Source organism: Micropterus salmoides, unplaced genomic scaffold (assembly GCF_014851395.1).
Source record: "Micropterus salmoides isolate LMB-PRFRI ecotype aquatic unplaced genomic scaffold, ASM1485139v1 Ms_hic_scaffold_19, whole genome shotgun sequence".
In the NCBI taxonomy this organism is placed as follows: domain Eukaryota; kingdom Metazoa; phylum Chordata; class Actinopteri; order Centrarchiformes; family Centrarchidae; genus Micropterus; species Micropterus salmoides.
In genome coordinates this window covers 983,453-1,006,857 of record NW_024041039.1, presented here as the reverse complement: position 1 = coordinate 1,006,857, position 23,405 = coordinate 983,453, and the positions used below count along the sequence as shown (strand labels likewise).

Here is a 23,405-nt window from a genome sequence, read left to right as displayed (position 1 = left end):
CTGGGGACTGGTTGCACAGGCCTGGGGACTGGTTGCACAGGCCTGGGGACTGGTTGCACAGGCCTGGGGACTGGTTGCACAGGCCTGGGGACTGGTTGCAGAGGCCTGGGGACTAGTTGCAGAGGCCTGGGGACTAGTTGCAGAGGCCTGGGGACTGGTTGCAGAGGCCTGGGGACTAGTTGCAGAGGCCTGGGGACTAGTTGCAGAGGTCTGGGGACTAGTTGCACAGGTCTGGGGACTAGTTGCAGAGGCCTGGGGACTAGTTGCAGAGGTCTGGGGACTAGTTGCACAGGTCTGGGGACTTGCCAGGTTTGTTTTGGTTACAAACTTATCAATATCTGTGTTGATTGGTTTGATCTGTAGGTTACCGTGGATACCTCTGACCTCCCTGACCCGTGACGTTGAGACCCCTCTGACCTCTGACCTCGCTGGTCTGAGATCAGCTCACTTGTCCACGCCCAACAGAGTAAAGGATGATGGGAAGAAGAAGTGACCGTGGAGGAGGCTCGTCTATCTGAGTGCAACGCCGATAGAGGAGGAGAAGAAGAGTCAGATAGGAAGCAGCCAATCAGAGTGAACTTCAGAGACCGGAGGGCGGGTCCTTATCTGATTGGCTGATGGGCTACAGAACAGCGTGTGAGTGTGTGTGAATGGATCCGTGTTACCATGACATTACCATGGTGACATCACTCGGAGCCAACATGGCCGACGCAGCATGAACTCTGTTGCTGCTCATTACTGATGCCGTGCATCGAGCTTCACTTCCTGTTTAGTACCTGTTTACCAAGGCATGCTGGGAATCCACTGCAGCCACAGAGGACCTCAGAAAACCAGTACAGACCAGCAGGACCCAGAACAGGTCTAATGTTTTGTAATCAGAGGTAAATTATTTTAGTGCAGATTGTTAAACAGCAATTTAATGTTTGGACTATATTTCACATTACTAGTAACAGACTGACGATGGTCCTGATTCAGCTGCAGGTACGCCTGCCGCTCAGCTGCGGGTACGCCTGTCGCTCAGCTGCGGGTACGCCTGTCGCTCAGCTGCAGGTGCGCCTGTCGCTCAGCTGCAGGTGCGCCTGTCGCTCAGCTGCCGCTCAGCTGCAGGTGCGCCTGTCGCTCAGCTGCAGGTGCGCCTGTCGCTCAGCTGCAGGTGCGCCTGTCGCTCAGCTGCCGCTCAGCTGCAGGTGCGCCTGTCGCTCAGCTGCAGGTGCGCCTGTCGCTCAGCTGCAGGTACGCCTGCCGCTCAGCTGCAGGTACGCCTGTCGCTCAGCTGCAGGTGCGCCTGTCGCTCAGCTGCCGCTCAGCTGCAGGTGCGCCTGTCGCTCAGCTGCAGGTGCGCCTGCCGCTCAGCTGCAGGTACGCCTGTCGCTCAGCTGTCGCTCAGCTGCAGGTGCGCCTGTCGCTCAGCTGCAGGTGCGCCTGTCGCTCAGCTGTCGCTCAGCTGCAGGTACGCCTGTCGCTCAGCTGTCGCTCAGCTGCAGGTACGCCTGTCGCTCAGCTGCAGGTGCGCCTGTTGCTCAGCTGTCGCTCAGCTGCCGCTCAGCTGCAGGTACGCCTGTCGCTCAGCTGTCGCTCAGCTGCAGGTGCGCCTGTCGCTCAGCTGTCGCTCAGCTGCAGGTACGCCTGTCGCTCAGCTGCAGGTGCGCCTGTCGCTCAGCTGTCGCTCAGCTGTCGCTCAGCTGTCGCTCAGCTGCAGGTGCGCCTGTCGCTCAGCTGTCGCTCAGCTGTCGCTCAGCTGTCGCTCAGCTGCAGGTGCGCCTGTCGCTCAGCTGTCGCTCAGCTGTCGCTCAGCTGCAGGTGCGCCTGTCGCTCAGCTGTCGCTCAGCTGCAGGTACGCCTGTCGCTCAGCTGTCGCTCAGCTGCAGGTGCGCCTGTCGCTCAGCTGTCGCTCAGCTGCAGGTACGCCTGTCGCTCAGCTGCCGCTCAGCTGCAGGTACGCCTGTCGCTCAGCTGCAGGTGCGCCTGTTGCTCAGCTGTCGCTCAGCTGTCGCTCAGCTGCAGGTGCGCCTGTTGCTCAGCTGTCGCTCAGCTGTCGCTCAGCTGTCGCTCACTGAGTGTAAACAGTCACCTGTCAGAACTAGTTTGTAACCTGTTGGATTTAGAGGGACGTTATATCAGGGTTACTTCAGCACAGCGGTGAGATGGGTGAGACGGGTGAGACGGGTGAGACGGTGTCAGTGAGAGGAAAGACGAGTGGTTCCACCCCAGAGTGGATTATAGTTTAGTTTTATTGCTGAAGAAAGTTCCATTTTTCTTTGATGCAGTGGCCCCTCGAGGAAAGTTTTATAGAATGTCTCTTCTGTCAGTAAAGTTAGGGTGAACCTGTGGCCCCTGAGGGCCTCTGAGGCTCCTGAGGGCTGACGTCAGATTAACAGATCGGGGACGACCTGAGGAAAATCTGAATAAACTCAAGTAAAGAAATAAATTTTAAAAACAGATGAATGGCTCATGGTCCAGGTCTGATTAGAGACCAGTAGAGACCAGTAGGGACCAGGTCCTGGCGGTCTGGTGAGTTCCTCTGTGGCTGAAGGTTTTCAGTGTGGACAGAATCCATCAGTCATTTTGATTCATTTGCACAGTTTGAATGTTAAAGTGTGAAAATAAAAAATATAAAGAAAAGGTTTCATTTTTATTCGATCGGATGAACTCAGAGAAAACTGAACCTGCAGATCTTTACCGAGCGTTCAGTGAACTCCTCTGATCTTTAAATAAGTACGGTGGTGAACATAGGTGTCATTTACGCTGGGGACGCGGGGGACATGTCCCCACCACATTTTGAAAGCATTTGCTAAACGTTTTCTGCAAATTAGCTCGCAACAAGAAATGTTTAGGTTAACTTGCACAACAGGAATGAATGAATAAAATGAAACAGATCTGCTTTGTCCAAAAAGTAACAACAAGCTGCTGATTACGGCATTATATTCAGTAATATTTGTATATTCTGAATTAGCACCGGCCACATGAATTTTGATTCCCGTCATATAAATAAAGACATTTCCTCCATAAATTAGTGCAGAAAATGTCTCTAGAATGCAAGAAATTAAGAGTTTAATGCTCAAAACCATCTGGGGGAGGAACCCCAGACCCCCCAAAATCCAGTAGCCTTTTTCATCAATATATATTTCTTACAAATAGCATTGAAGTCTGTTGTGACTCCAATTTTGTGCATCATCACGTGTCGTGGAGTGTTTCGTCACACAATATGCCGTAAGTCATCTAGTCTGCCGGAAAGCCAGAAGAAGAACAAAAAGAAGCAGCATGTGGTTTATACGGTCCTGGATCTGAACACAGACCCCAGGAGGACTCAGGTGCAGCAGGAGGACTTCATGTTCTGGTTGGGGGCGGTAATGCGCCTACAAGCTGCTCGCAGCCGCCGTCTAACAGCAGAAGAAGAAGCAGCAGCTGGTGTTCGTCTCGTCGGCTCCAAACTTTCATCAAACTTTAACAGAAACTTTTCGTTTAAACACCGGGACCAGAAGATTTCAGCGACAGAACCGGGCCGGTTCAGCGGGACACGGTGAGTTACTGCGGGTTCGGGTCTGTAGACCCGGTACCGGTGCCGTTAGTTACTGTAACCCTGTTAGCTCTGCTAGCAGGTGAGCTAACAGGCTAACAGTGATTTAAACTGCAGGGAAACCCGCTGGACACGCGCGGAGTCACGTGCGCGCGTGTTTATCTGTAGATTCAGATATTTCTTTCTTCATCAGCTGTGATAAAAACATCAGATTTGCTCTGAGAAAGTGAAAGTGAGTCCTGCTCAGTGTCCACAGATACAAGGGGGGGGGGGGGCTGTATTAAAATATAGAACATATAAAATAAAATAATAGTTGTTTACAGACAGAATGAACCTCTACATTCACAAACCAACACTTTTCCATCGTTTGTCTTTAAATACTGATTGAAAAGTTTTCAGCCACATTAAAGTGTTTCCGTGTTGTCCAGCAACTGTCCAATCACAGCTCGGGGGCGGAGCCAAGGAGCTGCACGCCACAAACTGTTCAACTAGTTAAATACAGTAAACAGGAAATGGATTTAACAAATGGTTGTAGTTTGAGACCCCGAGACCTCAGACCCCGAGACCTCAGGCCCCGAGACCTCAGGCCAGACCCCGAGACCTCAGGCCAGGCCCCGAGACCTCAGGCCCCGAGACCTCAGGCCAGACCCCGAGACCTCAGACCCCGAGACCTCAGGCCCCAAGACCTCAGGCCAGACCCCGAGACCTCAGGCCAGGCCCCGAGACCTCAGGCCCCGAGACCTCAGGCCAGACCCCGAGACCTCAGGCCCCGAGACCTCAGGCCAGGCTCTGAGACCTCAGGCCAGACCCCGAGACCTCAGGCCAGGCTCTGAGACCTCAGGCCAGACCCCGAGACCTCAGGCCAGGCTCTGAGACCTCAGGCCAGACCCCGAGACCTCAGGCCAGGCTCTGAGGTCTCAGACATTAATATTAATATGAAATATAGATAATATAGAGTGAAATATAAAAGTCAGAGTTTGCAGAACTTCAGGCAGCGTGTTATGGATCTGAGCTCAGCTGTTCGTCTATTGCAGCTCCGATCGTCCGTTCTGTCCATTTATCGTTCTCACATTTAAAGAGAAAACAAATCGTCAGCGGGCCCCGCCGCCGCAGGCCCCGCCGCCGCAGGCCCCCCCGCCGCCGCAGGCCGGCACTCATCAGAATCTGCGTCGCTTCAGAGGGAGGCGTCCCATTTCTGATGTTCAGCTCGTATTCCATTGTTGTCGTCCTCCTGCTCTGTGATTGGTCGGCTGGCAGCTGGATGGTCCCGATTGGACCGTGGAGGTCAGTAACAGTTTCTTTGTGTCTGTGTTCTCAGATCAAATGTTTTTCCTGAAGAGTCGTCCTGCAGCTCTGCAGCTCTGCAGACTCTTTTCTGCCGACTCTTTACCGACTCTCACTCTGTTCACCAAGGTAACCGCAAACCTCACCCGGACCCTGACTCCGGGGCCCGGGGTCGTCCTTTTCGCTGACAATCTGTGTACCAGTGTGTGACCAGTGGTCACATGACTCCTCCTCTGGAGTCACAAGGTTTAAGGACTGATTTTAGGGTTTTGAGAACCAGGTCTGGGCCCCGTCCCTGTGCAGCCCTGCAGACTGTCCCGACTCAGCAGCTTCAGCTTAGCTGCTATTTAGGAACCAGGTCAGCCAGAAAAATGTGAACTTTCCACTGATTCTGGCGCAGTGGATAAGACACAGGCCCTTGGTGTTCAATCCACTAATGTGTCCCTGAGCAAGACACTTTAACCCCTCTTTGCTCCAGAGGCGTGCGACCTCTGACCTCTGACATGTCGCTTTGGATAAAAGCGTCAGCTAAATGAATAAATGTGATGTAATGATTCCACTTTAATGAATAAAGTAAAGATAGAAACAGCTGTTAAACTTCTGTTACTGAAGTACTTCCTGTGAGTATGATCAGTGTACTAACATGAAGTACTGACGTGTTCTCTGCAGAATCCGTGTCCTCTGTGTGACGAAGCTAAAGATGTGCTGGAACCGTTCCGACACCGGGTGAGCTCACGTGTTCACGCTCTTCTTCAGTGTTTCCTGAGCGCCACCTGCTGCTCAGCACGGTCCTCCTGCCGTTTATCAGGCTTCTCAGAGTAATTCATGAAATTTACTCCGACTTCCAAACTCAAGTCTTAAAGCTGAGAATCTGTCGTTTTAGGGTTTTATCAACGAGTTTTTTGCAGAGCAAGCTAGCACACGGATTATAAGAACGCTTTCATAGTCTAACGTTACGTGTTGTTGAACTTCGTATTGTTGACTGAACTGAGAAGGTCTGAACAAGACGAGCAGTTTCAGTTTCCCTCGTAAAGCAAACGGTCAGTCTGACGATGTTCTAACCACGGAGTCGATCACTCAGTCATCTGTTCCCGTCGCCTTTTTCAAGGAAGCTGCTCCTACAAATATCTGCGCCATCGATTCTGTAAAATCAGCGTCACTGTAACCAGTAGAACGCGTCGCTCGCCTCAGCGTCACATCTACTGCACTCCAGATGTACATTAATCTAAATGCAGCACTGCAGACGATATTTTGTCCTTGTAAAGGTAAAATATTATCATAACAATTTCATAATGCGTTTAAAGAGCACTTTTCATTCCCAAAGCAGTAACTGCAGCCTGCTGGTCCTACCTGGACATGCAGTCTGCCAAAATACGTGTCCCCGTCCATAACGCACAGATGAAGTATTTTGTTTTAGGTGTACTTCACATCAGGACTAATAACGGGGCTGAACATGGAGCCGTTTGTTGTTTCCTAGAAAAGTTATAGTGGGAAACAAAAAACAAAGTGGGATCCAGAGAAGGTCTCGGACACCAGAGCTTCTGCTGTTCATGAAGTGCTGCAGGATGTCCTGTAACCTGAGCTAAAGTTAACAGGACGGCTTTTTAATGTCTTATGTCATTTAATAAAACTGTAAGTTACTGAAACATACGAAAACATCACATTATAAACTAAACAAGACATTTAGAAAGCTTAAACATCACCTTTGTCCCTTTTGTCCCAGATTGAATGGGCCCCTCTGACAAAACTATTGGCCCCAGCCTGGCCCCCTCAGTAAAAAAAAATATATATATATACCTTTATTTTTTTATTAATATTTTATATTTACCTATATTATAAAAGTCCCATTGAGACACAGTCTCTTTTACAAGGGAGGAAGTAAAACAACTTTTCAACCATGAGCTGAAAAACTTCCGTAAATTAAAATACAATCCAAATTTACACAAAGATATTTACATAGACAAAAATGCAAAGAGTTTAAATATGTAAAACAAAGATTAAATATTCTACCTGTCGTTGATTAAAAAACAAGTGCAGATGTCCGTCAGTGTTTGAGGCCTCGACCGGAGTTTTTCCTCACAAACACGCTATCAAGCGATGTCAAGAGCACGCCAAACCACCAGGCGGCGATATGACGCTAACCGTAAAGCCACGTCGGCCAATCGGAGCCTAATAAAGGGGAAATGGCGCTCAATCTGACATCAAACACAGCGGATAACGGCGCTCACTGATGTCGTGAGGCAAAAGCCCCGGTTTTACTGTCCACACGTCAGAACTGCAACCGGCGTTTCTGAAAATCTAATTCTGAGAAGCTTGATAAATCCGGCTCATCGAGTTCCTTCATTTCTACAGAACTTCATGTTGAAGGAACGCAGAGAGAAGATTCAGGGTTGTACTTCGATCGGAGACGTGTCTCGCTCTGACTGTGTGTCTCTGTCAGTTTGTGTTGCAGCAGGTGGACATCAGTCTTCCTGAGAACAGACACTGGGCGGACAGGTACAGGTGGGACATACCTGTCTTCCACCTGAACGGACAGTTTGTGATGAAACATCGAGTGGACGTGGTCCTGCTGGACAAACTGCTGCAGGACGCTGAGACACAGAAACCATGACGATCTGATTAATTTAACCTGTTTAACAATCAATAAATGTGTGTGTACAGCTGCTTCTTCTTCTGTGGTTACTGCGGAGGGTCAACGAGCCAATCAGAACAGGGTGTGAAGTCAGGGTCTGATGCTGCGTTCAAGGCAACACCGAACTCGTAAATTTCCCACCTCCAACTAGATAAAGCACCATGAACGCCACCTGAAGTCTCTGAGAAACCATCTGCCCCCCCCCGACGTCACGAGAGGCAGCTGAGTGAAGCTCGTGCTGTAAATGATGTAAATGTAAATGCATCGAAATGAATCCCAGTCACACCTGTGTTGTCAGGTAGCTTCTTCTTCTGTAAACCACCTGAAGGTCGTTATTCAGGAAAAGGTGAAAACATCAGTAGTGACTGATGAACACAGGGAGCGAGTTGGGGTCATTTTCAGTTTGACCTTTTGAGTCAAGGTCACTGCTGAGGGTTCACCTGTGTCCACCTGACAGACGTCACCGTCAGCCATGTTTGTAGTTCACTTTCTGCGTCATGAACCATCATGCACCTGGAACGCTTTGAGGTCAGAGGACGAATATTTCCGAGTTCCGAGCAGTCTTGAACGCAGCATTAGTGCGTCAACAGAGAGGGTGGTGCCAACGTTACTCTCTGCCAATCAGGTTAGAGGATAATTAGTGATGTCACTGTGATGTGAAGAAAAAACGAGCCCAAAACCTTGAAAACCAATCAAATCAGGAGCTCAAATGATTTCATGTTTAAAAAATGTAGTTTGGTGCAGTGAAACAGAAAAATGTCAGAACTTGGATCAAACTGCACAGAGAGAAGTTCCACGGCACATAAATCACTCGAATATGAATATTTTATATTATAATATATAAAATAACCAGACAAAATATGAAGATGGAATGAAACACAAATTGAGAATAATTACGATAACGAACTGAAGTAATGAAGTTTAATTTGTGTGAAACTTTTCATATCTCTGATTATAACCGACACATAATCAATAAATAATCTAGACATTTACTGAAATGGAAAAAAAAAATCAGTTCTGCTGCTGGTCAATGACAAACAAAGAAAAACAACCTGAAACCTGACTCACCTGACTCACCTGGCTCACCTGACTCACCTGGCTCACCTGATGCTGTGAGCTCATCAATTTTTAAACTGCTCCTTGTTCAGAGTCTCTGGATGTCGGCCAATCACAGCCCTCCTCCACCTGTGTGACCTGGAAGTGCTGTGGTGCGGTGTAGTGTGTGTGTGTGCTGGTTGTCATGGAGACGGTCAGGTGTGTTTTCAGTCAGGTGAATGTGTGTTGATGGCGTCCAGCAGCCGAGTTGAAGATGTTCAGTTTGCTCTGCAGAGAGCGAAGAAGAAGATCAGCAACCTGCAGCAGCAACTGAGCAACAGGTCAGATACCATTTAGCTTGAACCTTTACACCCGCAACGACAACCGCAAACAGAAGTGTTCCATTTAGCTTGAACCTTAGAGATCCGGACTGAAGCCAAATTTTTCATTAGATAAAAACATGGTGTGATTGTTGAGACATTCCAACACTCTTGTTTTTGGAAACGTGAAACAGTCCTACACAGAAACTAGATTTGGGCGGTTGGACGAATATACCGGCAATCGATTGGTCTGCCGCCGCAGGGCAGGCAACAGGTTCAGGGTGTGACGGTCCTTCTAAATACCTCGATAGACCCTGATTCAGGCCGGGCCTGGACTCAGGCCTGTGAGTGTGACCTGGATCTGATGGTGTCAAAAATTAAGAGCATGAAGGAATGCTGGGTAACGTGACTGAGCACAGAGGCATGCTGGGTAACGTGACTGAGCACAGAGGCATGCTGGGTAACGTGACTGAGCGCAGAGGCATGCTGGGTAAAGTTTCACAGCGTGGTTCAGATTAAACAGCCACTAAGCTGCAGGAACCATGTGACCTGCAGGTCATCAGATGTACTGACTGACTGGAGATCAGTTTAACGGTTTCTGCTGAACCGTACTGGTCTCCAGCAGGTGAGTCTCTGTGTTTACTGGTCTGACTGGAACCAGTCTAAGTTCTGTGTGTGAACAGCTGCTCTTTAAACCTGCTGCTGCTGTTTGAATCCTCCAGATGTGTCTGATAAACTGATCCAGGATCAGGTCTCTGGACAGGTGAGAGTCTCTGACGTGAAGTGTTTCATGTTTTCAGAGAAACCAGTTCAGAGAGTCCAGTGGAGACCAGTCTGTCAACATGGACACACAGCAAGGAGTTCAGGGACTCTCTGGTGGACATGTACACAGGTAAAATACTACTACTACTACTACTACTATAGTACTAATATTAGCACACACAAACAGCACTCACAGGTTCATCGGTGCACTGGCTCATTCACGTGTTAAAATGTGTGAACGTATTTCAGCAGTCAGTTGGGAACAAACTGTTCAACAGTCACCAGATGGCAGAAAGTTCCTTACCTAAAGGGGGGCAGGAGGCCTCGTGGGTCACCTGAACCCTAATTTGTCACAGACTGGTCTGTTGTGGGTTAGTGAGTTTCTCCTGGTGCAGTATGATGCTGCGGCCGTAACGTGGCTCAGTGAGCATTACTACTGAAGGACTCGTGTTGCGTTCACTGTCAGAATAATAAGTCCCTGTTTATGCAGCGTTACATCAGAAGTACAGTAACTGAGGATTGTTAGAGACCGTGAGGACCGAGGACAGGATAGAGACAGGGTGTGATCCCAGAGTTGTGTCTGAAAGTTACAAAAGGAATATAGTGTGTGTTGATTTGTAGTGTACAAGCAGACATGAATGTTGTAATGAGTCAGTCTGTCCAGCAGGTGGAGCTGTGCTCCTTCACACAGCTGAACATCACCAACACACAGAGTGGAGGTCAAAGGTCACAGCACACACAACTGCTGCTGCAGGACTACTAGTACAAATAATACTGCTAATACTACTACTAATACTGTTACTACTACTACTGATACTGTTACTACTACTACTGATGCTGTTACTACTACTGATGCTGTTACTACTACTACTGATACTGTTACTACTACTACTAATACTGTTACTACTACTACTAATACTGTTACTACTACTACTGATACTGTTACTACTACTACTGATGCTGTTACTACTACTGATGCTGTTACTACTACTACTGATGCTGTTACTACTACTGATGCTGTTACTACTACTACTGATACTGTTACTACTACTACTAATACTGTTACTACTACTACTAATACTGTTACTACTACTACTAATGCTGCTGCAGGACTACTAGTACAAATAATACTGCTAATACTACTACTAATACTGTTACTACTACTACTGATGCTGTTACTACTACTACTAATACTGTTACTACTACTACTGATGCTGTTACTACTACTACTAATACTGTTACTACTACTACTAATACTGTTACTACTACTACTAATGCTGCTGCAGGACTACTAGTACAAATAATACTGCTAATACTACTACTAATACTGTTACTACTACTACTGATGCTGTTACTACTACTACTAATGCTGTTACTACTACTACTACTGATGCTGTTACTACTACTACTAATGCTGTTACTACTACTACTAATGCTGTTACTACTACTACTACTGATGCTGTTACTACTACTACTAATGCTGTTACTACTACTACTAATGCTGTTACTACTACTACTAATACTGTTACTACTACTACTAATGCTGTTACTACTACTACTGATGCTGTTACTACTACTACTACTAATGCTGCTGCCACTGATGATAAACCATGATGATGCCCTACAAATATCCTAAAAGGTCTGAATGTGTATTTGTGTTGTAGTACTTTAGACCAGCTGAAGGTATTCGTTGGTCGTAGTACAGCTGAATGTAGTTTTTATTTCCATTTGAAATTTTAAAAGGTTTTTATAAATATGAGGCTGAAAGGTTCTCTAACTACAAAATAAAGTACAAACATTCAAAAACAGATAACCTACAACATCATAACAAGGTTTACAAGGTCATTAATGATAGATAGTAATGTGATTGCCTGGGATCTCTTAGAGAACAATGAAGACTTAATCTCATGTTATATATTGGGTTAAATGCAGAGAATTAATTTCATAACGTGTATGTGACAATAAAGTACCTTTTACCTATATATAAATATATTATTATATATGATGAAAAACATTCGGTTCCTTCAGTTTAATGGAATCAATGTCATGGTTCTTTCAGTTTAATGGTGTGAATGTTCGGTTCCTTCAGTTTAATGGTGTGAATGGTTCTTTCAGATTAATGGAATTAAATAATTTCATGGTTCCTTCAGTTTAATGGAATTAATGTCATGGTTCTTTCAGTTTAATGGTGTGAATGTTCGGTTCCTTCAGTTTAATGGTGTGAATGGTTCTTTCAGTTTGGTTCTTTCAGTTTAATGGACTTAATGGAATTAAATAAGTTCATGGTTCCTTCAGTTTAATGGAATTAATGTCATGGTTTTTTCAGTTTAATGGCATCAATGTCATGGTTCTTTCAGTTTAATGGTGTGAATGTTCGGTTCCTTCAGTTTAATGGTGTGAATGGTTCTTTCAGTTTAATGGAATTAATGTCATGGTTCTTTCAGTTTAATGGTGTGAATGGTTCTTTCAGTTTGGTTCTTTCAGTTTAATGGAATTAATGGAATTAAATAATTTCATGGTTCCTTCAGTTTAATGGAATTAATTTCATGGTTCTTTCAGTTTAATGGTGTGAATGGTTCTTTCAGTTTGGTTCTTTCAGATTAATGGAATTAAATAATTTCATGGTTCCTTCAGTTTAATGGAATTAATGTCATGGTTCTTTCAGTTTAATGGTGTGAATGTTCGGTTCCTTCAGTTTAATGGTGTGAATGGTTCTTTCAGTTTGGTTCTTTCAGATTAATGGAATTAAATAATTTCATGGTTCCTTCAGTTTAATGGAATTAATGTCATGGTTCTTTCAGTTTAATGGTGTGAATGTTCGGTTCCTTCAGTTTAATGGTGTGAATGGTTCTTTCAGTTTGGTTCTTTCAGTTTAATGGAATTAAATAATGTCATGGTTCCTTCAGATTAATGGAATCAATGTCATGGTTCTTCAAGTTTAATGGAATCAATGTCATGGTTCTTCAAGTTTAATGGAATTAATGTCATGGTTCCTTCAGTTTAATGGTGTGAATGGTTCTTTCAGTTTGGTTCTTTCAGTTTAATGGAATTAAATAATGTCATGGTTCCTTCAGATTAATGGAATCAATGTCATGGTTCTTCAAGTTTAATGGAATCAATGTCATGGTTCTTCAAGTTTAATGGAATTAATTTCATGGTTCTTTCAGTTTAATGGTGTGAATGGTTCTTTCAGTTTGGTTCTTTCAGATTAATGGAATTAAATAATTTCATGGTTCCTTCAGTTAATGGAATTAATGTCATGGTTCTTTCAGTTTAATGGTGTGAATGTTCGGTTCCTTCAGTTTAATGGTGTGAATGGTTCTTTCAGTTTGGTTCTTTCAGATTAATGGAATTAAATAATTTCATGGTTCCTTCAGTTTAATGGAATTAATGTCATGGTTCTTTCAGTTTAATGGTGTGAATGTTCGGTTCCTTCAGTTTAATGGTGTGAATGGTTCTTTCAGTTTGGTTCTTTCAGATTAATGGAATTAAATAATTTCATGGTTCCTTCAGTTTAATGGAATTAATGTCATGGTTCTTTCAGTTTAATGGTGTGAATGTTCGGTTCCTTCAGTTTAATGGTGTGAATGGTTCTTTCAGTTTGGTTCTTTCAGTTTAATGGAATTAAATAATGTCATGGTTCCTTCAGATTAATGGAATCAATGTCATGGTTCTTCAAGTTTAATGGAATCAATGTCATGGTTCTTCAAGTTTAATGGAATCAATGTCATGGTTCTTTCAGTTGAATGGTGTGAATGTTCGGTTCCTTCAGTCAGAAGGAGTGAACGTTTGGTTTGGTTCCTTCAGTTAGACGGAGTGAGGGCGTTTGATTCTGTTTGGTTCGGTTTGTTTAATGAGATGGACTGAGCGTCTGGTTCTGTTTGGTTCCTTCAGTCAGACAGAGTGAGAGTTTGGTTCTGTCCCTCTCTCTGTCCTGATGATGATGATGATTAGTGTCTCTGTGTAAACCCGTCTGGAGGACGTGGGCATATGTGAAGTTTGACTTTCTGATCATCAAACGTGTTCTCAGTGGAACGTCTGAGAGTTCTGATGTTCTGATGATTATTGGTTACTACAGCAACAGTCACTTTATCCTCCGTCTCCAGAACAGAGTGACAGCATTCACGTTCTAAAGACTCACCTGGAACCTGATCAGCTGATTGTGTCTCAGCTGTGTCTGGACGTCCCTGACTTTTGTTTAGTAGTAGCCTCTTTCTGTCTCTCTGTGATAATCCATCATCTGTTGGTGTCTGTCGCCCAGATCAGTCGCACCATATGAAACAGTATTCAGTTTTTCAGCCAGACTCGGATCTCCTCCCATATGTGTCCTTTATTTGTTCCTCGCTCTCTTCTTCTGTGGTGGCAGCAGTGCTTCCTGTTTGAGTGCTGCAGACGAGGAGAAGAGCTGTCGTCTCACTTCATCTCTGTTTTATTTAAAACGTACGACACAAAGTCCATCTGTCGTCTACAGGAACACTAATAACTCAGCTGAAGGACAGAGCGGACACATTCAGAGGCGTTACCCGACCTGAGAGACCACATGACGCTCTTTCAGCCGGTTCTAACGTTCGTTTGGATTTAGCAGAAGATGTTTTATGCGCTGCATGATTAGAGAACATGAAGCACCACGATCTAACTGTTCATGAGGACTCAGACTCCTGGAGTGTTTACTCCAACAGAACGGCATGGACGTTAACTGTGGCTGTTTCCTGGTCTGAAGTCAGAGGCCTTTTAGAAAGACCAAGGATGTTTCTAAGAACCCAGAATGCAAATTACGGGCTTGTGTTCTTGGGGAGAATGTTCTTGCTAATCGTTCTTGGAAGAATTAACTTGTAATGTCACGAGCACGCAGAACGCTGCTGACAGTTTGAGACGATGCGTTCTTGCTGGTATAGCACAATCCCCCGTCTGCAGAGCTCCCATCTCACAGCCGGACTTCATCCCCTCAGAACCGGGTTTATAGCCAAGTTAACCGGGTTAAAACTTTACAACATCACCCGGACTGTAATGACAGAACAACAGTGGTACGAACATTAACTCTCTCACAGCTGTCGTTTCCTCTGTTGTTGCTGCAGATGTCTGTGTGACTGTTGGGGACTCTGTGCGCCGGCCGGCTCTCGCTTAAATGCCGAAATGAACGCTGGGACATCTGTGCTGTCAAGGTCACCCAGGTGATGCATCCTGGGTAAAATGGGCGGGAGAGCACTTCCGGGAATGTTAACCGTTCTTGTCAAAATGCGAACTTCTGTATTGGAACAGGACTTGGGCCACAAAAGACACACACACAGTAACACACACAGTAACACACACAGTAACACACACAGTAACGCGCACACAGTAACGCACACACAGTAACATGCGCACAGTAACACACACAGTAACATGCGCACAGTAACACACACAGTAACACACACAGTAACACACACAGTACACACACAGTAACACACACAGTAACACACACAGTAACACACACACAGTAACACACACAGTAACGCGCACACAGTAACACACACAGTAACACGCACAGTAACACGCACACAGTAACACACACAGTAACACACACAGTAACACGCACAGTAACACGCGCACAGTAACACGCACAGTAACACACACACAGTAACACGCACACAGTAACGCACACAGTAACACGCACAGTAACACGCACACAGTAACACGCACAGTAACACGCACAGTAACACGCACAGTAACACGCACACAGTAACACGCACACAGTAACACACACAGTAACACGCACACAGTAACACGCACACAGTAACACACACAGTAACACGCACACAGTAACACGCACACAGTAACACACACAGTAACACACACAGTAACGCGCACACAGTAACACACACAGTAACACGCACACAGTAACACGCACAGTAACGCGCACACAGTAACGCGCACAGTAACACACACAGTAACACGCACACAGTAACACACACAGTAACACGCACAGTAACACGCGCACAGTAACACGCACAGTAACACGCACAGTAACACACGCACAGTAACACGCACAGTAACGCACACACAGTAACACACACACAGTAACACACACAGTAACGCGCACACAGTAACACACACAGTAACACGCACACAGTAACACGCACAGTAACGCGCACACAGTAACACACACAGTAACACACACAGTAACGCGCACAGTAACGCGCACAGTAACGCACACACAGTAACACACACAGTAACACACACAGTAACGCGCACACAGTAACACGCACAGTAACACGCACAGTAACGCACGCACAGTAACGCACGCACAGTAACGCACACACAGTAACACACACACACTAACACACACAGTAACGCGCACACAGTAACACACACAGTAACACGCACAGTAACACACACAGTAACACACACAGTAACACGCACAGTAACGCGCACACAGTAACGCGCACAGTAACACACACAGTAACACGCACACAGTAACACACACAGTAACACGCACAGTAACACGCACACAGTAACACGCACAGTAACACGCACAGTAACACGCACAGTAACGCACACACAGTAACACACACACAGTAACGCACACAGTAACACGCACAGTAACACGCACACAGTAACACGCACAGTAACACGCACAGTAACGCACACACAGTAACACACACACAGTAACACACACAGTAACGCGCACACAGTAACACACACAGTAACACGCACACAGTAACACGCACAGTAACGCGCACACAGTAACACACACAGTAACGCGCACAGTAACACACACAGTAACACGCACAGTAACGCGCACACAGTAACACACACAGTAACACGCACACAGTAACACGCACAGTAACGCGCACAGTAACGCGCACACAGTAACACACACAGTAACGCGCACACAGTAACACACACAGTAACACACACAGTAACGCGCACACAGTAACACGCACAGTAACACGCACAGTAACACGCACAGTAACGCACGCACAGTAACACGCACAGTAACACGCACACAGTAACACACACAGTAACACGCACAGTAACACGCACACAGTAACGCACACAGTAACACGCACACAGTAACGCGCACACAGTAACACACACAGTAACACACACAGTAACGCGCACACAGTAACGCGCACACAGTAACGCACACAGTAACACACGCACAGTAACACACACACAGTAACACGCACACAGTAACACGCACACAGTAACACACACAGTAACACACACAGTAACACACACACAGTAACACACACAGTAACACACACAGTAACACGCACACAGTAACACGCACACAGTAACACGCACAGTAACACACGCACAGTAACACACACACACACAGTAACACACACACACACAGTAACACACACACAGTAACACACACACACACAGTAACACACACACACACAGTAACACACACACAGTAACACACACACACACACAGTAACACACACACACACACACACACACTAACACACACAGTAACACACACACAGTAACACACACACAGTAACACACACACACACAGTAACACACACACACACTAACACACACAGTAACACACACAGTAACACACACAGTAACACACACACAGTAACACACACACAGTAACACACACACAGTAACACACACACACAGTAACACACACACAGTAACACACACACACAGTAACACACACAGTAACACACACAGTAACACACACAGTAACACACACACACACGTAACACACACACAGTAAACACACACACACAGTAACACACACACAGTAACACACACACAGTAACACACACACACAGTAACACACACACACACTAACACACACAGTAACACACACCACACAGTAACACACACACAGTAACACACCACAGTAACACACACACACACAGTAACACACACACACACTAACACACACAGTACACACACACACACAGTAACACACACACTAACACACAGTAACACACACACACACAGTAACACACACACAGTAACACACACACAGTAACACACACACACAGTAACACACACACACAGTAACACACACAGAACACACACAGTAACACACAGTAACACACACACACAGTAACACACACACAGTAACACACACACAGTAACACACACACACACACACTAACACACACAGTAACACACACAGAGGCTGGTCAGTAGATTAATTTAATGACAGAAGGAGAAGACAAAGGCCGAGCGAGGCTGAGAGTGAATGAGGAGAGAGAGGGAGGAGCCGGTCGTGTGAACTGTGTTTAATCTGCAGAGTGGGTGGTCCACACACACACACACACACACACACACACACACACACTCTCTCTCATTGTTAGAAGAGGCTGCAGACTCTGGTTTGTTTGATCAGACTGAAGTAGCTGCTATTCATGTCTCTGTAGGAATGTTTCTGTCTGTCCGTCTGATTAAAAATAAAATTATATTAATGCACAGTTAAATAAACAAAGCGGCGTGTTGGTGGTTCTGACCCGACTCGTCAGTCGGTCCACGATCGGAAACAGCAGGAAGTTAAATGTGTGGCTGGCTGCACTTTCTGAGATATGTACAGTAAATCCACCTGGCCGTGTGTGTGTGTGTGTGTGTATGTATATATATATATATAGTAAAAAATGATTAATCAGTTACCAAAATAGTTAATTAATTTAAGCTAATTAATTTTCTGCTGATCAAGTAATCGATTAATAGATTAAGTGTTTAGCTGTAATAAAACCAAACGTGTGTGTGTGTATCAGTATTTACTGTATGTTTGTCTTTGTAAATGTGTGTGTGTGTGTGCGTGTGTGTCTCCTGGGCTTAATGTTGGTATCTAAATTCATGTGCGGCGGCGTGGCGGTGGCGGGGCGGCGGCGGGCGGATCACAGGCGGATTGTGTTGGATTTGAGCTGAAGCCTCTTTAATCATCGTAACACCGTCATTAATATTCATGCAGTCAGCTGGAACACCCGACTCTCTCTGCTCCAAACTTTCTGCACAAAATGTATTAAATACAGCTTAAAAAATTAATGGACTTTAGTTTATATTACATGAAGAAGAAGGGGGGCGGGGGGGCAGTCCCCCCCCCCCCCCCCCGCCTCATTGGTCCATCCAGATTGGTCCTCTGATTGGCCTTTGTGTTTTCCCTTTTTTGTGCAGATTTTCCATCTTTGACGAGACTTCAAAGCGAGCGCGAGGCATGAACGGTCATTTAGAAGGATTTAAGCACATTATCACATCTGTAATTGTACATGAATAATAAGAAGAGCCGCCGCGCTCAATTAGCTCTGAGTCCACACGGGGGGGGGGGGGGGGTAGAGGACAGCAGGAAATGAGAAAAGTTTCAAAGTGAAGACGGGAGATGATTCAGTGAGTGTTAGACGGCGAGCCCCGACTCTGACGCCTCGCCACTCGCTCTGCCTCAGGTGTGAGCGCAGGTGACCTTCATGTGTGTTGCAGGACGCAGGTCAGGTGATCAGGCCGTGCTGCCTGTCTTCCTGTCCCGTGTCGGACCCTCACTGATGCTTTCTTTATCCAGAGGAGTCTTCGCACTCCGAAGCTGCGTTCACTCTCAGAAATGCGTCTTCCTCAGCTGCAGAAACCTGAAACGGGAGACAGAACAACACGCCGTGCCGGACACACTGAAGAGATGGATCGATAATCACATTGATCCTGATGTAGAAAGAAACTTTGATTAATTTCGTCTCTGGGTTTTGTCTTTTATTGTGAAAGGGCGCTGGCAGACGTTGAACTGGTTCAGGAAGTCCTCACAGCGACCTCTCTGTGGTGAACGTTAACCCGTCTTTTCTTTAGAGGCCAACAACAGAACTTTATACTTTACAATAAATCCTCTTCTGAGAAGCTTTGAGGTGAAAATCGGCTGTAGATTTACAATATTGGCAGTTTTCTGAAAATTGACGGCAAATCAAAAACATGCTCAAAGGTCACAGAGCCCTCTGATCCCTACAGCCAATCAGAACGCTGCCGCGGACGCAGCCAACGGTTTTAATGTTCGTACAGCCGTTGGTCTGTCTGAAAGTTAAACAGAGAGGCTGCTGATGGACTGTTGATTATTCAGTGGTCACAGTGTAGCTAGATTACATCCCACATTTATTTTCCTCCTCTTCTTTACTTCTAAATTCCAAAACCAGAAACTAGCTGAGGCTGGCCGCCAGTACTGAACCATAAATACATTTAACAGCTTCATACTGCATACTGTGTGTGTGTAGTACATACTGTGTGTGTGTAGTACATACTGTGTGTGTGTAGTACATACTGTGTGTGTGTAGTACATACTGTGTGTGTGTAGTACATACTGTGTGTGTAGTACATACTGTGTGTGTGTAGTACATACTAAAACACACACTCAGACAGTGTGTGTGTGTCTCAGAGCGTGTGCATGATCTCTGGATGATCTCTGTGTGTTTTGTTGCTTACTTTTGACTTAACAACCGTTTAACTGATTCCTGCCTCGTCTTAATTACACCTGAGGAGCTGCGCTCTGATTGGAGGCTTCTTTAACGAGGCCTTAATGAGATATTAAAGCTGTTTGTTCTGCTGATGAGTCCAAGTGTTCAGAAAGCTCGACGTGACGACAGGATTACTGCTCGCTAATGATTAGACTAATGAGAGAGACAGAGACAGACAGGTGAGGCAGCGCTTCATGTTTCAGGTATATTAACTAGAGACAGACAGGTGAGGCAGCGCTTCATGTTTCAGGTATATAACTAGAGACAGACAGGTGAGGCAGCGCTTCATGTTTCAGGTATATTAACTAGAGACAGACAGGTGAGGCAGCGCTTCATGTTTCAGGTATATTAACTAGAGACAGACAGGTGAGGCAGCGCTTCATGTTTCAGGTATATTAACTAGAGACAGACAGGTGAGGCAGCGCTTCATGTTTCAGGTATATTAACTAGAGACAGACAGGTGAGGCAGCGCTTCATGTTTCAGGTATATTAACTAGAGACAGACAGGTGAGGCAGCGCTTCATGTTTCAGGTATATTAACTAGAGACAGACAGGTGAGGCAGCGCTTCATGTTTCAGGTATATTAACTAGAGACAGACAGGTGAGGCAGCGCTTCATGTTTCAGGTATATTAACTAGAGACAGACAGGTGAGGCAGCGCTTCATGTTTCAGATTATAACTAGAGACAGACAGGTGAGGCAGCGCTTCATGTTTCAGGTATATTAACGAGAGACAGACAGGTGAGGCAGCGCTTCATGTTTCAGGTAACAGTGTGCTTCCTGTTTCCAGCTAACCCCAGAGTGAACGTGGAGCTGCGACAGCGTCTGCCTTCACCTGCGTCTCAGCGCCTCAGCAGTCCTGACGGGTACGTACAGGTCTGTCCTGGGGGACGGCTGCAGGACCCGGCAGGCTGTTCCTCAGAAGAGCAGGAAGTTCAGGAGAGTCTGATCAGAAGCTGTTTCCCGTTTCTTCTTTTCACGTTGTTTCTGATCCACAGATCTGGGATCAGCCCAAGTCCGGACCACACTGACCCTGTTCAGGGTGAGATCCTCCTCCGTCACTTCTCTTCTTCGTTCGATGGTTTCTGCACTCCTGTCTGAGTTCCTCTCTTCATGTATTTAAAACCGGTTCCTGTCTCTCTGTGTCCCCCCAGCCCCTCAGCACCTGCAGGATCTCCCTCCGGTCTCCTGCTCCCCCTCCCCTCAGTCCCACAGGAGCTCTGTCTCTCCGGTTTCTGCGTCTTCCTCCAGACCTCCAGCAGCCGCAGGGGAGATGGAGAAGAACCTTTCCCCCAGCCGAGGCCCCTCTCCTCGGGCAGAGAGCTGCGGAGACGGCCCCGATGGAGGAAGAGCATCCAGAGGTCCTGTTAGTCCCGCCCCCAGAGGACACCTGGTCGGCCCTGATGACAGGTGAGGTGGCCTGTGCTACTGATACCACTACTGCTGGTACTACTACTTCTACCGCTAATACTACTGATACCACTACTGCTGGTACTACTACTGCTGGTACTACTACTTCTACTGCTAATACTACTGATACCACTACTGCTGGTACTACTACTGCTGGTACTACTACTTCTACCGCTAATACTACTGATACCACTACTGCTGGTACTACTACTTCTACCGCTAATACTACTGATACCACTACTGCTGGTACTACTACTGCTAATACTTACTGATAGTACTGCATGTCTTAACCATTGAAAAGTGTGAATGCTGCGTTCACTCTGCAGGTCTTGAAGCTCAATTCTGATTAATATCCCAGATCTGGTCGTTTTGATTGACAGTTCACATTATAGTGTAGATGTGGCCCCGAACAGGCTGACGTGTGAACGGCGTCACACGCAGCAGCACGCTGTCCTACATCCTGTTTCAGTCAGAGTCGCGTGAACCTGTTCAGACATAAATCAGATCTGTCACTCCAGCTGCAGTCACAATCTGTGCAGATGCACGATGATGTCAGAAATATTAGTAGCTGCTCTCACTAAACGGTTTTGTAATATACATAAAAGGGTTGAAAGTGATCAGAACAGATCAGTGATGGTTGGACGCGGCGAGGTGAGCAGGAGAAGCTGCCCGTGGTCATGTGACTGCAGGGCCGACTCTCTGAGGCTGTTTAACTGAAACCCTTCCAAAGTAAAGACGCTGCAGGTTATTAAACCTTTAAATAATGATCTTATTATCGCTGCTGCTGCTCGAGCCTCTGCAGTGAGATTTATTAAAAAGTTTTTCATTAAACTTATCCTTCACGTTTTAATTCGTGTGTTCTTTTGCTGCTTTTGTGTCTTTTTGGTGCATTTTCAAATGAAAGTGGCGCCGCAGCTTGAGTTGCATCACTGTGTGAATGTGACCTATTAAATTTAGATTTGATTAGCGGCAGCGTTGGAGAGGCAGGCAGAAATAGAAAGATAGTAAAAGAGGGAGCTGATTAGAAGCAGCTGATATTATAAAGTCAGAAACAGTCAATTACAGAAGACAGTGTCTTATTTACCCGCTTTATTACGCTAAGAAGCCGCCTGACCTTTAAGGCGATATGAGAGAATTACAGGCGAACATCAGTCGCTGCTTATTAAAGCAACGCCTCGTAACCTGCTGCCTCCTCTCTGCGCCGCTCATCTGATAATATGAGGTTAAAACACCTGACCTGACTACACACAGGTGGAACTCTAATGAAACACTCGCTGAGATGATGTCACTGGAGCCCTGACCAATCCCAGCCTTGCTGACCACCATCACGACCGACCGGTTCTCTGACTGAAATGTGTTCCTGACTGTCCAGCTGCGGCGGTTCACAGGACAGGAGATGTAGTGAAACTCTGAGGAGGTTTCACCTCACAGGTTCCACAGTTTGCCCCTCGTGCTGTAAGGTGCTGTGCAGCCTGCAGACACAGCTCAGGGCAAGTTTATCATTCCTACCTTTATTATCCCTGGTGAAGCCTCAGACTTGGTCTGTGGTGCTTCAGACCGAGGCTGTAGTGAACTCTGTGGGTCAGACGGGTACGTGGTCTGTGGTGCTTCAGACCGAGGCTGTAGTGAACTCTGTGGGTCAGACGGGTACGTGGTCTGTGGTGCTTCAGACCGAGGCTGTAGTGAACTCTGTGGGTCAGACGGGTACGTGGTCTGTGGTGCTTCAGACCGAGGCTGTAGTGAACTCTGTGGGTCAGACGGGTACGTGGTCTGTGGTGCTTCAGACCGAGGCTGTAGTGAACTCTGTGGGTCAGACGGGTACGTGGTCTGTGGTGCTTCAGACCGAGGCTGTAGTGAACTCTGTGGGTTTAACTGAACCTTGTTGTCTCCTCCAGCTCTCATCAGGAAGTCGGTCCAGTCACAGCGTCTGGTCGAGTTCCAACTTTTGATCGAGACAAAAACATCTCGTTTTTACTGAAAGAGCTCGACTCTCTGAGGGAAATCAACAAG

General features: G+C 46.2%; 2 protein-coding genes across 51 annotated transcripts in view; both read left to right on the top strand.

Moving 5' to 3' along the window:
- Positions 1-342: 342 nt before the first annotated feature.
- LOC119910707 (keratin-associated protein 10-4-like) lies at positions 343-2,622 on the top strand. 50 transcript variants are annotated; one of them, XM_038729484.1, is made up of 7 exons: positions 343-1,153; positions 1,188-1,279; positions 1,314-1,484; positions 1,553-1,586; positions 1,621-1,643; positions 1,700-1,755; positions 1,801-2,622. In XM_038729484.1, the coding sequence occupies exons 1-7, from the start codon at positions 961-963 to the stop codon at positions 2,141-2,143; spliced, it is 912 nt and encodes a 303-aa protein (XP_038585412.1). In that variant the 5' UTR covers positions 343-960; the 3' UTR covers positions 2,144-2,622. The 50 variants fall into 50 exon arrangements, with proteins under 50 accessions (XP_038585412.1, XP_038585419.1, XP_038585403.1 ...); XM_038729491.1 differs by having other exon boundaries at positions 343-1,073; positions 1,108-1,153; positions 1,188-1,233; positions 1,360-1,643; XM_038729475.1 differs by lacking the exon at positions 1,621-1,643 and having other exon boundaries at positions 343-1,073; positions 1,108-1,153; positions 1,188-1,233; positions 1,280-1,620.
- A 623-nt stretch (positions 2,623-3,245) lies between these two features.
- mipol1 (mirror-image polydactyly 1) overlaps positions 3,246-23,405 on the top strand; it is a 59,022-nt gene continuing 38,862 nt past the window's right edge. The window contains exons 1-6 of the mRNA XM_038729578.1: positions 3,246-3,520; positions 9,589-9,680; positions 20,776-20,851; positions 20,984-21,027; positions 21,140-21,395; positions 23,291-23,405. Of these exons, the coding sequence (XP_038585506.1) occupies positions 3,330-3,520; positions 9,589-9,680; positions 20,776-20,851; positions 20,984-21,027; positions 21,140-21,395; positions 23,291-23,405 (774 nt within the window). The 5' untranslated portion in view covers positions 3,246-3,329. The remainder of the gene's footprint in view (positions 3,521-9,588; positions 9,681-20,775; positions 20,852-20,983; positions 21,028-21,139; positions 21,396-23,290) is intronic.

Bases quoted from the DNA above. Each gene is read 5' to 3' on its own strand.
- LOC119910707 (XM_038729444.1), top strand. From the start codon at position 961: ATGGTCCTGATTCAGCTGCAGGTACGCCTGCCGCTCAGCTGCGGGTAC. The intron at 1,621-1,699 runs GTACGCCTGTCG...GCTCAGCTGCAG, and splicing joins CAGCTGTCGCTCAGCTGCAG to GTGCGCCTGTCGCTCAGCTG. The intron at 1,756-1,800 runs GTGCGCCTGTCG...GCTCAGCTGCAG, and splicing joins CAGCTGTCGCTCAGCTGCAG to GTGCGCCTGTCGCTCAGCTG.